A 15,443-nucleotide genomic window follows, 5' to 3' on the forward strand; every position below is an offset into this window, starting at 1 on the left:
GGGGCCTCGCATTGCTAGTTTGGCAATGATTCCCTTCTCATTACACAGTACCCAGTCCTTCCCTAAAGGACATCAGTGACATATACAACAATCAACAGTGGTTACACGATCGCCATTTGGATAGCTTTTTATTCCAGATTGGTTAATAAAATTGAATTTAAATTTTACAATCCGCTATGATCGGATTCAAACCCACGTCCCAAAACATTAGCCCAGGGTTCAGGATTCCAAGTCCAGTGACATTATCATTATGCCACTTCCTCCCCACATCTGCCAATGTTAATGAGGTAAAAATATAGATAGTCTTCGCAATTCGGTTGCCATGTAGTCAGAAAAGTATTCCAGGATAGGGCAGCAAACAATCCGGTTCAGCCTCAAACAATGCCCAGAGACAGGGAAGAAATCATGTTTAGGGAATCCATTTTCTGGCAAGGATCAAAGACAATGGCTTTGCTGTTCCCATTTTGGTGGAAATTTCTGATCATGCAGGACTGGCTGGACATTCTGATAAATCAGAGACCATGGAAGGCTTGGGAGGGATGTGTAACGGTGGTGGAACCTGATATTTTGAAATGTAATGTCTCCTTGTCTGCATCTCCCTGAATTTGGGTGAGCATAATTGCACTTGATGCTACAAATCTCACATCATCTTCATCTAACCATCATCAGTAAGGATTGTAACATTAACCTAAATTACTTGTTTCAGATCTAGGGTGGTAGTTTAGCTTGTAACAAGTACATGTAATAGATTTTGCTATTGGAGCTAGGTGGAGATACAGTGGGTATTTTACACAGCCTCTAAACAGACAATCTGCTCCCATTGATAACTGTTAACTGTCAGAACATTTACACAACTCAAAATGTTTCAGTTTGAATATGAATCAGTTTTGCTGGTGTCAAACACTACATTTAGTGAAAATACCTGGATTGTTCCCAATTTAGAACTGGTGGATTTTGTCGTTTATATTAAGTACTTCAGTGCAGCCCTATCACAGGATGTGATGAAGTAGAAAGTCATAAATGTGGTGACTAGTGACAAGAATCGGTGACCAGATCACTGACCAAAGACACACACACAATGACATGGCAGCAAGAATACCATAATACTGCATCACGTGAAATACAGAAATCTGATAACCCGGACAGACTGGAATCCCATTCTTATTGGTCTCTCTAGGCTCTGGGATCCCACTTTGAAAAGTCTGAGGTTTTCTGAGATCTTTACAGTTGGCAAGATGCTTCCCAATTTGTGCTCGGAGTGTGGAGCGGTTTACTCATCCATTTCCTTCAGGAACTCTTCCAGTGTTAGTGCATCAGCTCTCCGGCCTGTTGGAGCTTTGCGCTCCAGGAACAGCCCCATGGGATCTCTGCGGGGTTTGGAAATGCTCCGACACCAGAGTGGTTCCTCGATGTCCAGCAGTTTCTGAATTGCATGGGAAATCACCTAAAACAACAGCACTTTGCATTTATATGGTGCCTTTAAAGTACTAAAAACATTAGTCATTTAACAAAAGCGCAATCACTGTTGTTGAGTCAAAATCCTGGAACTCCCTCACTAATAGCACTTCAGCGTCCCTACTGTGCAGGATTGAAGTGTTTGAAGTAAGTAGCACAATTAGAGATGGACAATAAATGCTGCTCAAGCCAGAAACCCTCACATCCACAAATGAATTTTTTGAAAACAAAACAAAATTTGCAATTGAGCTACTTACGGAGATATTGAGATGGTTTAGCAAAAGCTCAATGAGCGTCTTAAAGGTGAAGTGAGAAAGTCAGAGAAATTTAGGGAGGGAATTCTGGAGCTGAAGATGTGCTCACCAATGGTGAATGATTAAAATCAAGGATTCACAGGGAATCAGAACTGCAGAGGAGCAGACATATCAGTGAGTTGTATAACTGTATTCTGCTGCCCCTCCCCAGGCTTATAGCTATTTAAATGCAAAAGGAAAGAGAAGAGTCATGGAGTCACACAGCACGGAAACGGACGCTTCAGTCCAACTAGTCCATGCCGACCATGTTCCCAAACTAAACTAGTCCCATCTGCTTGCATTTGGTCAATATCCCTCCAAACTTTTCCTATTCAGTACTTATCCAAATGTCTTTTAAAAGTTATAGCTAGTATCTGCATCCACTACTTACAGTTCATTCCACACACTAACCATTCTGTGTAAAAAAGTTTCCCTTCATGTCCCTTTTAAATTTTTCTCTTCTCACCTTAAAAATACGCCCCCTAGTTTTGAACTCCCACACTCATGGAAAAGACCTTTGCTATTCACCTTCTCTATTTCACTCAAAATTTTATAAACCTCTATAAGGTCACCCCTCGACTTCTCACACTCCAGAGAAACATTCCCAGTCTATCCAGCCTATTGATATAACTCAAACTCTCCATTCCCAGTAACATCCTGGTAAATCTTTTCTGAACCCTTTCCAGTTCAATAATTTGCACCTATATAGCAGTTTTCACAATCACCAGAGATCTCGAAGTGCTTCTTAGCCAATTAAGTACATTTGGAATGTATCATTGTTGTAATGTGGGAAATTCGACAGTCAAATTGCTCCCAAATTCAGCATGTGATAAAGACCAGATCATTCATTTTAATGATATTGATCAAGGGAGAATTCTCCCCTGCTCCTCTTCAAAATAATGCCACGGAAACTTATATGTCCACCTGTGCAATGGACGGGCCTCGTGTTAGCATATTCTTTGCACTAGTTGAATTTTCAATTCGAAACTCCAATGTAAACCTTAGTAGAATTAGTCCATGTAAACTGATCACATTGTAATTATGTTATTTGGCAATGAGGGGTACTGCAGCACCACCAATGGCCACAGAATGTAATCCAGCGTGACTAGCTGATGTTGACAGGTTCTAATATAACCCATCTGATGTTACTATACCTAAGTTAATACCTTTTCTAGGAACTGTCTGCTGAGTCCTGTCATCTTCAGATTTGTTAACAGCTAATGGGAAGGGGTGGTAGAGTTTCTAATAAAAATATGGATGTGGAAGTTTCTATCGAGAACATAAGCATTAAGGACATAGCATCTGACTATAAGATGGCACCAACAGGAGATGGTCAAATCTTTCCTCAAACTTGCCAACTGACCTTCATATGTTCAAAGTCCGTGATTCCTATACGAGGCAAGGTGGAACAGTTGACGAAAATAAGTTTCCTGCCAGTGATTCTATTTGATATAAAACAGTCCTGGAAGAAAGGACAGAAAAACATTACACAAGAGTTGCTATCAAATTGAAATGGGCAGTGAGGAGGATGGGTGACACTGGGTCTCTGGGTGCATTTCAGTAACAGCTAGAAAATGGTATGGTTGATAATCAGAACTGGGGGAGTCAAATAGTCTGAGCTGTTTACTCAGTGTATTTTCTGGGGTATATTTATCCAGGAGTATTTTTGCTGGGTACATAAGGGCTGGAGGTATCTAATGTTATATTCACCTTGGGGTATGTAATTAGTCTATTTTCCCAGGGATATGGTTCCTCAGGAGAATATTTTCTTGGGGGTATATTTAACCAAGGGTATGCTTGCTGGGATAAAGTTGCTGGGGATATTTACTGAGAGGAATTTTGTTGGAATATCTGCCTGTGTATTTCATTGCTCAAGGACAAGTAAATGTTTTCCTGAGAATATATTTTGCTCAGGTGGATATTTTCTTTGCTGAGTATTTTGACAAGTATACTTAACCTAATGTATTTTTAAAAACCAAAAGAACTGTGGATGCTGTAAATGAGGAACAAAAATAGAAGTTGCTGGAAAAGCTCAACAGATCTGGCAGCATCTATGAAGAGAAAATCAGAGTTTTGGGTCCGGTATATTTCTTTGGAAGTATAACTCTCACAGGAGCATATTTGCCCTAACATATATTTACCCTGGGTGTATTTAGCCAATTTTATATTTCACATTCAGCAGATTTGCCAAAGGAATGTATTTGCCTGGATGGATATATCCTCAGGTATATAATTGCTCTGAAAGATATTGCCTAGGTGTATTTGTCTGAGTGTACATTTACTCTGGTATATGTTTGCCTACATGTAATGGTGCCTGTGTGTGTATTTGCCCAGGTGTATCTACCCAATATAAATGATCAGGACGTGCATTTTATGAACTTTAAGCTTATCTGTCCTGGTGTACATCTGACCAATGTATCCAACCACAGAGTGCTGAGACATCGCTCATTTGCATTCTGGGAGTGGACTTTGCAGTCAGCTCGGATGTGAAGGGTATTGTAGACGGACCTGCTATTAAGGAACGGTCAGCCCAAAGTTCAGAGGAGAAGAGAGGGAATATTGTGAGCGGAAAGCTAGTAGCGAGAGTTCCAGTGGGTAAAGGAGCATAAGCCCAAACAGCTTCTGGAAACTGTTGTTGGTAAGAGGTAAGTTTTGAGAAATTGTTATCACAGCAGAGAGCATCAGAAGCTTCAATTTAGTTTTAAGAGTAATTGACATTGTAAGGATTAATTAAGTTAAAGGGGTAAGACATGGCAGGAAAGCTCTAACTCATAGTCTGCTCCGCTTGCTCAATGTGGGAAGCCAGCGCATTCCCAGTGCCCGAGACCTGCATGTGTGCAAGAAGTGTCTCCAGTGCAGCTCCTGGAAGCCCGAGTTTCGAAGTTGGAGTGGCATCTGGGGACACTGTGGAGCGTTCGTGAAGTGGAGAATATTGTGGATAGCACGTATAGAGAGGTGGTTGCACCGCAGATTTAAGAGTCCACAGGCAGGAAGGGAATGGATGAACACCAGGCAGAGCAGGAGGGCTAAGTGCAGGAATCTCCCATGGCTATTCTCCTGCTAAATAGATACACCGTTTTGGATAGTGTTGAGGGGAATGGCGTCGCAGGGAATAACAGCAGCAGCCAAACTCATGGCACTATCATTGCCTCTGCTACAGAGGGATGGAGAAATAGGCGTAGAAATGCTATAAAGTTATAGGGGATTCAATCATAAGGGGAATAGATAGGTGTTTCTGTGGCCGCAAACGAGAATCCAGTATGATGTGTTGCCTCCCTGGTGCTAGGGTCCTGGATGTCTCGCATTGGTTGCAGGACATTCTGGAGGGGGAGGACGAACAGCCAGTGGTTGTGGTACCTGTTGGTACTAACAACATAGGTTAAAAAAAGGGGGATGAGGTCTTAAAAGCAGAATATGGAGAACTGGGAAGAAAGTTGAAATGTAGGACCTCAAAGTTTGTTATCTCAGCATTACTACCAGTGCCATGAGCTCGTCAGAGTAGAAACAGCAGGATATATAGGATGAACATGTGGCTGAAAAGATGGTGTGAGGGGGGGGGGGGGGGGGGGGGGGGGGGAGGGCTTCAGATTTGTTGGGCAGTGGGACCACTTCTGTGGGAGGTGGCACCTTACAAACTGGATGGGTTATACCTGGGCAGGACTGGGACTGATGTGCTTGGGGGGGATACAGGGGTAGAGTGGTTGAGGAGGGTTTAAACAAGTGTGGCAGGTGTGTGGGAACCAGAGGAGTAGAGCAGTTGACGCAGAAACGAAGGGAGAGGTCGAAACCAAGGCAAGCATGACAAAGTACAAGAACAGGCAGGGAAACACCTGAAAAGAGCAGGGGGGATGGTCTGAAATGCATGTGTTTCAATGTGAGAAGTATAATCGGCAAGGTAGGTGAACATAGAACAAAGAACAGTACAGCACAGTAGAGGCCCTTCGGCCCACGATGTTGTGCCAAACTTTTCTCCTAAACCTAAGGTCTATCTAACCTCCACCCCTACGTTATACTATCATCCATATGCCTATCCAGTAGCTGCTCAAATGCCCCAATGAAGCCGACTCCACTGCCCTCTCCGGCAATGCATTCCACGCCCCTACCACTCTCTGAGTAAAGAACCTACCTCTGACGTCTCCCCTATATCTACCTCCACTCACTTTAAAACTATGCCCCCTCGTAATAGCTACCTCCACCCTAGCAAAAAGTCTCTGGCTGTCCACTCTATCTATACCTCTGATCATTTTGTACACCTCTATCAAGTCACCTCTCATCCTTCGTCGTTCTAAAGAGAAAAGCCCTCACTCTCTCAACCTTCCCTCATGTGACCTTCCCTCCATTCCAGGCACCATCCTGGTAAATCTCCTCTGCACCTTTTCCAACACTTCCACATCTTTCCTGTAATGAAGCGACCAGAACTGGACACAATACTCCAGATGTGGCCGAACCAGGCTTTTGTATAGTTGGAGCATAACTTCACAGCTCTTGAACTCAATCCCTCTATTAATGAAAGCTAACACACCATACGCCTTCTTAACAACTCTATCCACCTGGGTGGCAGCTTTCAGGGAACTGTGGACATGAACCCCAAGATCCCTCTGCTTCTCCACACTGCCAAGAATCTTTCCATTAACCCTGTATTCTGCTTTCAAGTTTGTCCTTCCAAAATGAATCACCTCACACTTTTCAGGGTTAAACTCCATCTGCCATGAGCTTAAGAGCTTTGGTTAGTACTTGGAACTATGACATTATTGTGATTACAGAGACTTGGCTGAAAGAGGGATAGGACTGGCAGCTGAATGTCCCAGGATTTAGATGTTTCAGGTTTGATAGAAAGGGAGGTAAAAAGGGTGGGGGAGTTGCGTTACTGGTAAAGGAGTATCTCACAGCTGTACTGAGGGATGATACATCAGAGGACTTGTGCAGCGAGGCAAAATGGGCAGAATTCAGGAATAGGAAAGGTGAAATCACAATGCTGGGGTATACTACAGGCCTCCCTATGGCCAGCAAGAAATAGAGGAGGGATATGTAGACATATTTAGGAAAGATGTAAAAACAGCAGGGTCGTTGTGGTGGGTGATATTAACTTCCTCTGTATTGACTGGGACTCACTACGTGCTGGAGGCTTGGATGGGGTAGAATTTGTAAGGACCTTTCAGGAGGGATTCTTGACACAGTATGTAAACAGTCCAACTGGGAAGTGGGTTATCCTGGTTTTGGGAAGTGAACCCAGCCAGGTGAGTGAAGTTTCAGTGGGGGAGTAGGTAGTATTGAGGAGGCAGGGAAGTTGCAGAAGGATTTAGACAGGTTAGGAGAATGGAGAAAGAAGTGGCAGATGGAATACACGTGGGATAGTGTGAGGTCATGCACTTTGGTTGGAAGAATAGAGGCATAGACCATTTTCTAAATGGGAAGAAAATTCCAAAATCTGAAGTGCAAAGGAGCTTTGGAGTCCTATTCCAGGATTCTCTCAAGGTAAACTTGCAGGGCGAGTCGGTAGTTAAGAAGGCAAATACAATGTTGGCATTTATTTTGCGAGAACTAGAACATAAAAGCAGGGATGTACTTCTGAGGCTTTATAAAGCTCTGGTCAGACCTCATTTAGGGTATTTTGAGCTCCATATCTCAGGAAGGATGTACTGGCCCTGGAGCGGGTCCAGAGGAAGTTCATGAGAATGATCCTAGGAATCAAAGGCTTAAAATATGAGGAATATTTGAGGATTCTGGGTCCATACTTGATAGGAGTTTAGAAGGATGAGGGTGGAATCTAATTGAAACTTACAGAATACATGTGACCTGGAAGAGTGGATGTTGGGAAGATCTTTCCATTGGCAGAAGAGACTAGGACCCAAAGGCACATCCTTGGAGTGAAGGGAAGACCTTTTAGAACGGAGATAAGGAGAAACTTCTTCAGCCAGAGAGTGATGAATCTATGGAATTCATTGGCACAGAAGGCTGTTGAGGCCAGGTCATTGAATATTTTTAAGACAGAGATAGATATTTAGGTTCTTGATTGTCAAGGGGATCAAGGGTTAGGGGGAGACAGCGGGAGAATGGGTTGAGAAACTTATCAGCCATGATTGAATGTTGCAGCAGACTCAATGGGCCAAATGGCTTAATTTCTGCTACTATATCTTATGGTCTTACAAAAGAGGTCATGAAAAGTCATTACCAACAGGATTAAGGAGAATCCCAAGGCTCTTTATACATATACGAAAAGCAAGAAGGTAGCCAGGGAAAGGGTTGGCCCATTCAAGGACAAAGGAGGGAAATCTGTGCGTGGAGCCAGAAGAGGTAGGTGAGGTCCTAAACAAATATTTGTGTCAGTATTCACCAAAGAGAAGGAATTGTGGAGGATGATCTCAGGGAAGGAAGTGTTGAATTTCTAAGCCAAGTTGCTATTAAAAAGGAGGAGGTGTCTTAAAAAGTATTAAATTAGCAAAGTCCTCGGGTCCTGATAGAATCTATCCGAGAATATTGAGGGAGGCAAGAGAACAAATTGTAGAGCATTGACAGACATCTTTCATCCTCTCTGGCCACTGGAGAATAGGTAATGTTGTCTCATTGTTTAAGAAGGGTAGCAGGGATAATCCATGAAATTACAGGCCTGTGAGCCTCACGTTGGTGGTAGGGAAATTATTGGAAAAGATTCTCAGGGACAAGATCTATATGCATTTAGAAGCAAATGGACTGATTAGAAATTAGACGTCACATGGTATCGGGGTGAGTTCGTATGAAGGATACAGAACTGGCTTAGTCATAGGAGACAGAGGGTAGTGGTGGAAGGATGCTTTTTGGAATGGAGGGCTGTGACTAGTGGCATTCCACAGGGATCAATGCTGGGACCTCTGCTGTTTGTGGTCTGTGTAAATGATTTGGAGGAAAACATGGCTGATCTAATTAGTAAGTTTGCGGATAATACAAACATTGGCAGAATTGCGGATAGTGAGGAGGATTGTCAGAGGATACAGCTAGATATGTCAGTTGGAGGCATGGGCAGAAAAATGGCATATGGAGTTTAATCCAGACAAATGGTGAGATGATGCATTTTGGAAGGTCAAATATAGGTGGAAATTATACTGTGAATGGCAGAACCCTTAGGAGTATTGATATGCAGAGGGCTCTGGATGTGCAGGTCCACAGATCACTGAAGGTCACAACACAGGTAGATAATGTAGTAAAAAAGGCCTATGGCCATAAGACGTAGGAGCAGAAATTAGGCCATTCGGCCCATCAAGTCTTCTCCTCCATTCAATCATGGCTGATAAGTTCCGCAACCCCATTCTCCTGCTTTCTCCCCATAACCCTTGATCCCCTTGATAATCAAGAACCTATCTATCTCTGTCTTAAATGTATTCAATGACCTGGCCTCCACAGCCTTCTGTGGCAGTGAGTTCCATAGATTCACCACTCTGGCTGAAGAAGTTTCTCCTTATCTCTGTTCTAAAAGGTCTTCCCTTTACTCCAAGGCTGTGCCTTCATGCTTGCCTTCATTGGAAGTGGCATTGAATATAAGGATAGACAAGTTATGCTGCAGCTTTATAGAACTTTAGTTCGATCACATTTGGAATAATGTGCACAGTTCTGGTCACCACATTACCAGAAGGATGTGGCTGCTTTGGAGAGGGTACAGAAAACAGGGTACATGTTGCCTGGTATGGAGAATTTTAGATTTGAATGAATGTTGGATAGACTGGGTTTGTTTTCACTGGGATGCAGGAGGTTGAGGGGTGATCTGATATGAGTTTATAAGATTGTGAATGGCATGGATAGGGTGGAGGGTGGAGGGGTCAGTTACTAGGGGACACGGGTTCAAGGTGAAGGGGGAAGGGGGAAGGGGGTAAGTTTAAAAGAGATATACGAAGCAAGTTTTTCACACAAAGGGTGGTGCATGTATGGAACATGTTGCCAGTGGTGGTGGTCAAAGTAGACACAATAACAGCATTCAAGAAACATCTGAACAAATACATCAATAGGAAGGGAATAGAGCGATACGGATCCTGTAAGTGAAGACAGTTTTAGTACGGAAAGGCAAAATGTGTTGGTGCAGGCTTGGAGGGCCAAAGGATGTGTTCCCGTGATGTATTGTTCTTTGTTCTATTCATCAGCCCCGTAGCTATCTTCTTCTTCAGGAATGTGTACTAGCAAAGTTCAGGCATCAGAAAGAGCATACAATCTGTCAAACACCATTTTACGCAAAGCGCATGTGACAGATTCTGCAGATTGTGGAATATACTTTTCAAGCATTTCAGAATTCATTGAACTCATCCGCAGTCCTGATAGACTGCCCAAGGAGAATGCTAATTTTTTTTTAATTCATTCATTGTATGACTTTTATTTAGCCCTTAGTCCAACTTCACCTATTAACTTACTATTCTCTATGCTAGTGTCAGTTGTATCCCCAGGTATTATACAAATCCTGAAATTCTCTTCTGCTGTTCTTTCTTGGTTTCCACACCTGTGCCAAGTTAGTTTGAAGCCTTAACAAAAGCACTAGCAAAATGCCCCATAAGGACCTTAGTACCAGCTCTGTTCAGAAGCAATCTGTCCAGCTTGTACAGGTGTCATCGTTGTCGAAGTCATTTCCAGTGGAACACAGCAACCTAAAGCCCTCCCTCCTGCACCATCTTTCCAGCTACACATTCATCTGCCTTGTCCACTTATTTCTGAACTAGTTTGCAGATGGCACTGCGGGTAATCTTCAAATTACTACATTTGAGGATCAAGAACAGAAATTGCTGGAAAAACTCAGCAGGTCTGGCAGCATGTGTGGGGAGAAAGCAGAGATACCATTTCGAATCTGGTAACTCTTCAAAGTTGATGGTGAGAAGCGACTGAGGAGGAAGCTGGGAGACACTGGTTCATCACCACAACACAGAAGGGGATTGCAGAGGACCTGGTGCTCAGTAAGAGGAACAGTATCCCACAGAGGCAACCAATGAGAAGTAACTGAGGAGGATTCTCAGAGAAGTTGAAGTAGTCACTACAACTGTCAGTTCGAGTAGCAGCTTTACCTTGAGCAGCAACCAGGAACCAGAATCAGACAGGCCGAAGACAACAATCAGAGCAGGTAAAACATTGAACAAAGGGCATTTTGGACCAATTTTGAGTAGTAGCCTTTTCTTGATACTAAATTGGAGGAAGGCTAATTACTACAATATTTGGCAGTAACTGGGGAATGTAGATTGGGGTGACTCTTTGAGGGTAAATCCATATCTGGCATGTGGGAATCTTTTAAAGCAGCAGTTGATTAGAGTTCATGACCAACATGTTCCTGTGAAAATGAAGGATAAGGATGGGAAGATTTGGGAATCTTGGATGATAAGAGAAATAGAGAGCTTAGTCAAAAAGAAAAAGGAAACGCAAATAAGATTTAGGCAACTGAAGACAGACAGAGCCCTCAAAAATATAAAAATAGCTGGAAAGAACTTAAATAAGGAGAATAGGAGGGCTAAAAGGGGCCATGAAATATCCTTGGCAAACAGGATTAAAGGAAAATCTTTAGGCATTTTACACATATAAAGGAACCAGGAGGATAGTTGGGGAAAAGGTAGGTCCACTCAAGAATAAAGGAGGAAATTTATGATTGGGAGCCGGAGGAAATGAGCGAGGTCTTTAATGAATACTTTGCATCAGTATTCACCAAGGAGAAGGACATGATAGATGGTGAGTCTCGGGAGGGGTATGTTGATATTCTGGGGCATGTCAATATAAAAGAGGAGGTTGTGTTCGATGTTTCGAAAAGCATTAAGGTAGACAAATCCCCAGGACCTGATGGTATCTACCTGAGAATACTGAGGGAGGCAGGTGAGGAAATTGCTGGGGCCTTGTATGAAATCTTTGTATCCTCTTTAGTTACATGAGAGGACCCAGAGAATAGCCAATGTTATTCCTTTGTTTAAGAAGGGCAACAGGGATAATCAGGAAATTACAGGCTGGTGAGCCTTATGTCAGTGGTAGGGAAATTATTGGAGAAGATTCTTCGGGACAGATCATACTCATATTCGGAAAAATATGAGCAGCAACAGGCAGCATCGCTTTGTCCGGGTAAGGCCATGTCTCACAAACTTCATTGTGTGTAGCAGTCCCCTGGCACTCACCTTGTACTGGGGGAAGCCCAGTTTTTGGATCCAGTTGCCCACGTCCTTCTCGTTCCAGCGCTGACTACGGGGCACCACCAGCGGATGACAGCCGCAGCGACATTCCCCGGAGCACGGGTACCTGGCCATCCGGGCTCAGCGCTTACCGACTGGGCCCCCGTCACCACAGCAACCATTGCTAGGAGACCAACCTTCTACGTCACGGCTGCCCCGGTAACCAGGAAGCCCCACCCCCTTCATCCGGGGCCACCTTCCCCTTTTCCGGGATGCCGCGGGAGAGATCGAACTCCGACCAGCTCCAGTTTCTCTCATTGTTTTTCTTGTGCGCTCCGGAGATATGCAATAAGAATGTTGAATCAAGTTTTGATAGGGTTTTCCTTTCCGTCTACACATCAGGAAGTCCGGCTCCTGATGATCATAGGGGCGGGGCTTTGCTACCTGTTCGGGTCCCAAATAGCGACACCTTTCAGAAATGGAGGCGGGGCCTCACCTTTCCTTCCAATGACTGTCCTTAGCGGTTTCACGGAAGAGGCGGGCCGTGACCGTGATCCTCGGTTACGTCCGTCCATCCTCGGCAGTTTCCGTGAGGAGGTGGGCCTTAGTCGGGATCCTCGGTTACGTCCGTCAGTGAGGCGGGTCGTGGCTGAGACGTTCGGTCCTCGGCTATTTCCGCCCCCTTCCCTCTTCGGTTCGGTGGCTGACGATGGCGAGCGGGGCGGCCGCTGGACGCTGTCCCCTTGAGGCGGAGCCGCCGCTGGAGGAAGAGGTGGAGGTCGAGCGGCATTCAGAGGTGGGGAGGACGCTGTGTCGGAGCGGGATGAAGATGGGGATGAACCTAGGGGTGCCAGGGGCTGACAAGCAGCCGCAGGCGGAGGAGGAGAAAGTGCAGCGGAGCCGGGGCCCAGTACCAGGTAAGAACCCCATTCCCCCCTCTCCCCGGGCTGGCGACCCCCTCAATTGCATTGGGGGAAAGTCCCGACCCTAACTGCATCCAACCTGCACATTTTGCAACATAAGAAACGCATTGCAAAGAATAAAAATCCACCCAGAGCCTGTGCCTTTGCATTGACAGAGACTGGCTCTGTGCAGACTGACATCAACATGCATGTCTTTATATTATATCCTGCCCTCTGAAATGGCTGGATTTTTAAAATTTTGGAGCCGAATCTGCCTCTTAAAATCTGCATTTTCTTTAAATCGGTAATTTAAAGAGCATTTAGGAGGAATCTAGATTTTCCCTCGTGAAATGTCAAAGCTATTTTTTACAGGGGTGAACTGTGAGTGTAGAATATCGGAGTAAATCTGACAGATTTTTATCTTGATTGTCACTTCGACTTGAAATCCGGCAAGGAAGTGTTTGTTTTTATGAAACAGTATTCAGATGTCACCTTTTATTTTCGCTGACAGTGCTGGTTTTCTGCAGGTTTTATAGTGAATTAGTAGAATTTGTGGTTAGCTCTTGGAAAGCGCTGCGTGACAGAATGGTGGAGATAGGTTCAATAGAGGCTTTCAAAGGGAAACAATATTTACACAGCTGTGAGGAAAATACCGTGTGACAAGGCACTAACTGTTATCATTCTGATGACTGAGGATAGCCTGAAGAGTTTGTTTGCCAAAGGCGAATATGCAGTTGCTCTGTGTACATCTCCAACAATCTGTATTTGCGCAGTATCATAATTCCAGGAAAAATGACTGACGTTCAACATCGACTCAAAACAGCACCGGAAATGAGAGCGCTTCAGTTATGTTGGCGAAAGTATAACGGGATACATTGGTATTGTCCTTGGAGTGGTGAAAATTAATTGATAGAGGTGTTCTCTATAGAGAGACTTTTCACAAGGTGGACCTGGAAAAGGTGTTTCCCCTCTTGGGTCTGTCTAGAACTAGAGGGCACTATTTTAAAATTCGGGGTCACCTTTTTAGGTTAGAGATGAGAAATGTTTTTCTCGGATCTGAGGCCCGTACGACTTTGGAACAGTGGAAATCACCGCAATCAGTGAAGATACCTCTCCCACAATAACACTCAACACTAGAGCCCCCCAAGGATGCGTCTTCAGCCCTCTGCTATACACTCACGACTGTCGCCAAATTCCGAACAAATGCCATCTACAAGTTCGGTGATGACACAATTGTGGTTGGGACAGATAGCTCAATGACGAGTCAAAATACAGAAGGGGGAATAGAGGGCTTGGTGATGTGGTGCAATGAAGACAACCTCTCTCTCCTTTATTCATTGACGGGATGAGGGTGACGCTGGCTAGGCAGCATTTATTGCCCATCCCTAATTGCCCATAGGACAGTTAAGTTAAGGGCATTGCTTTGGGTCTGGAGTCATACATACACCAGACCAGATAAGGATGGCAGCTTCCTTCCCTAAAGGACATTAGTGAACCAGATGGGTTTTTCTGACGATCGATTCACGGTCATCATTAGATTCTCAATTCCAGATATTTAGTGAATTCAAATTCTGGCATCTGTTGGGGTTTTGAACCTGGGTCCCCAGAACATTAGCTGGGTCTCTGGATTAACAGTCCAGCGATAATACCACTAGGCCATCACCTCCCCTGTCTCTCTCAAAGTCGGCAAAACTAAAGAACTGATCATCAACTTCAGAACGAAAGGAGGAGAACACGCCCCCATCTACATCAATGGAACTGAGGTTGAGAGGGGGAACAGCATCAAGTTCCTCAGAGTGACGATAACCGACAACCTGTCCTGGACTTCCCACGTAGATGCGACAGTCAAAAAGGCACAACAATACCTCTTCTTCCTCAGGTGGCTCAGGAAATTTGGCCTGTCTATAAGGTCCTTGATCAACTTCTACAGATGCACCATTGAAAGCATACTGTCCAGGTGCACAATGGCCTGGTATGGCAACTGCTCTGCCCAGGACTGTAAGAGACTACAGAAGGTGTGCACAGGCCAGACCTTCGTGGAAGCCAACCTTCCATCTATGGACTCCATTTACAGGGCTTGCTGCTGCGGAAAGGCTGCCAACATCATCAAAGACCTATCACACCCCGGTAATGACTTCCTACAACCACTTTCGTCAGGCAGAAAACACAGAAGCCTGAACACACTCTCCAGCAGGTCAGGAACAGCTTCTTCTCAGCCGTTATTAGACTGATGAATGGACTGTCTACCTTCAAATAATGCTGATCTTGCTAACGTTGATCTCACTTAGCACAAGCCCTGTGCAGTGCAAGGGGGAGGTGATGGCCTAGTGGTATTATCACGGAACTGTTAATCCAGAGACCAGATGTGATGTTCTGAGGACCCGGTCGAATCCTGCCACAGCAGATGGTGGAATTTGAATTTGATAAATATCTGGAATTACGAGTGTTATAAATCCATTGCTGATTATCGGTGGGGGGAATCCCATCTGGTTCACTCATGTCCTTTAGGGAAGGAAACTGCCATCCTTACCTGGTCTGGCCTATGTGTGACTCCAGACCCACAGCAATGTGGTTGTCTCCTAACTGCCCTATGGGCAATTAGGGATGGGCAATAAACACTGCCTAGCCAGTGACACCCTCATCCCATGAATGAATAAAGAAAAAAAAGTAACCTATATGCTTCTGTCTAAGAGTTTTTT

General features: G+C 44.4%; 2 protein-coding genes across 2 annotated transcripts in view; one reads left to right on the forward strand and one right to left on the reverse strand.

Annotated features, from left to right (window-relative positions):
• Nucleotides 1-111: 111 nt before the first annotated feature.
• On the reverse strand, nucleotides 112-12,098 carry LOC109914236 (sterile alpha motif domain-containing protein 15). The gene is made up of 3 exons (XM_020513817.2): nucleotides 11,849-12,098; nucleotides 3,112-3,210; nucleotides 112-1,444 (listed from the first exon to the last, which is right to left on the reverse strand). Exons 1-3 carry the CDS (start codon nucleotides 11,975-11,977, stop codon nucleotides 1,271-1,273), a joined length of 402 nt encoding a protein of 133 aa, XP_020369406.1. The 5' UTR covers nucleotides 11,978-12,098; the 3' UTR covers nucleotides 112-1,270.
• Nucleotides 12,099-12,114: 16 nt separating this feature from the next.
• Nucleotides 12,115-15,443, forward strand: part of tmed8 (transmembrane p24 trafficking protein 8) — a 28,607-nt gene continuing 25,278 nt past the window's right edge. Inside the window, exon 1 of the mRNA XM_048599864.1 lies at nucleotides 12,115-12,759. Coding sequence (XP_048455821.1) covers nucleotides 12,552-12,759 — 208 coding nt within the window. The 5' untranslated portion in view covers nucleotides 12,115-12,551. The remainder of the gene's footprint in view (nucleotides 12,760-15,443) is intronic.

Source organism: Rhincodon typus, chromosome 8 (genome assembly GCF_021869965.1).
Source record: "Rhincodon typus isolate 14 chromosome 8, sRhiTyp1.1, whole genome shotgun sequence".
Taxonomy (NCBI): Eukaryota; Metazoa; Chordata; class Chondrichthyes; order Orectolobiformes; family Rhincodontidae; genus Rhincodon; species Rhincodon typus.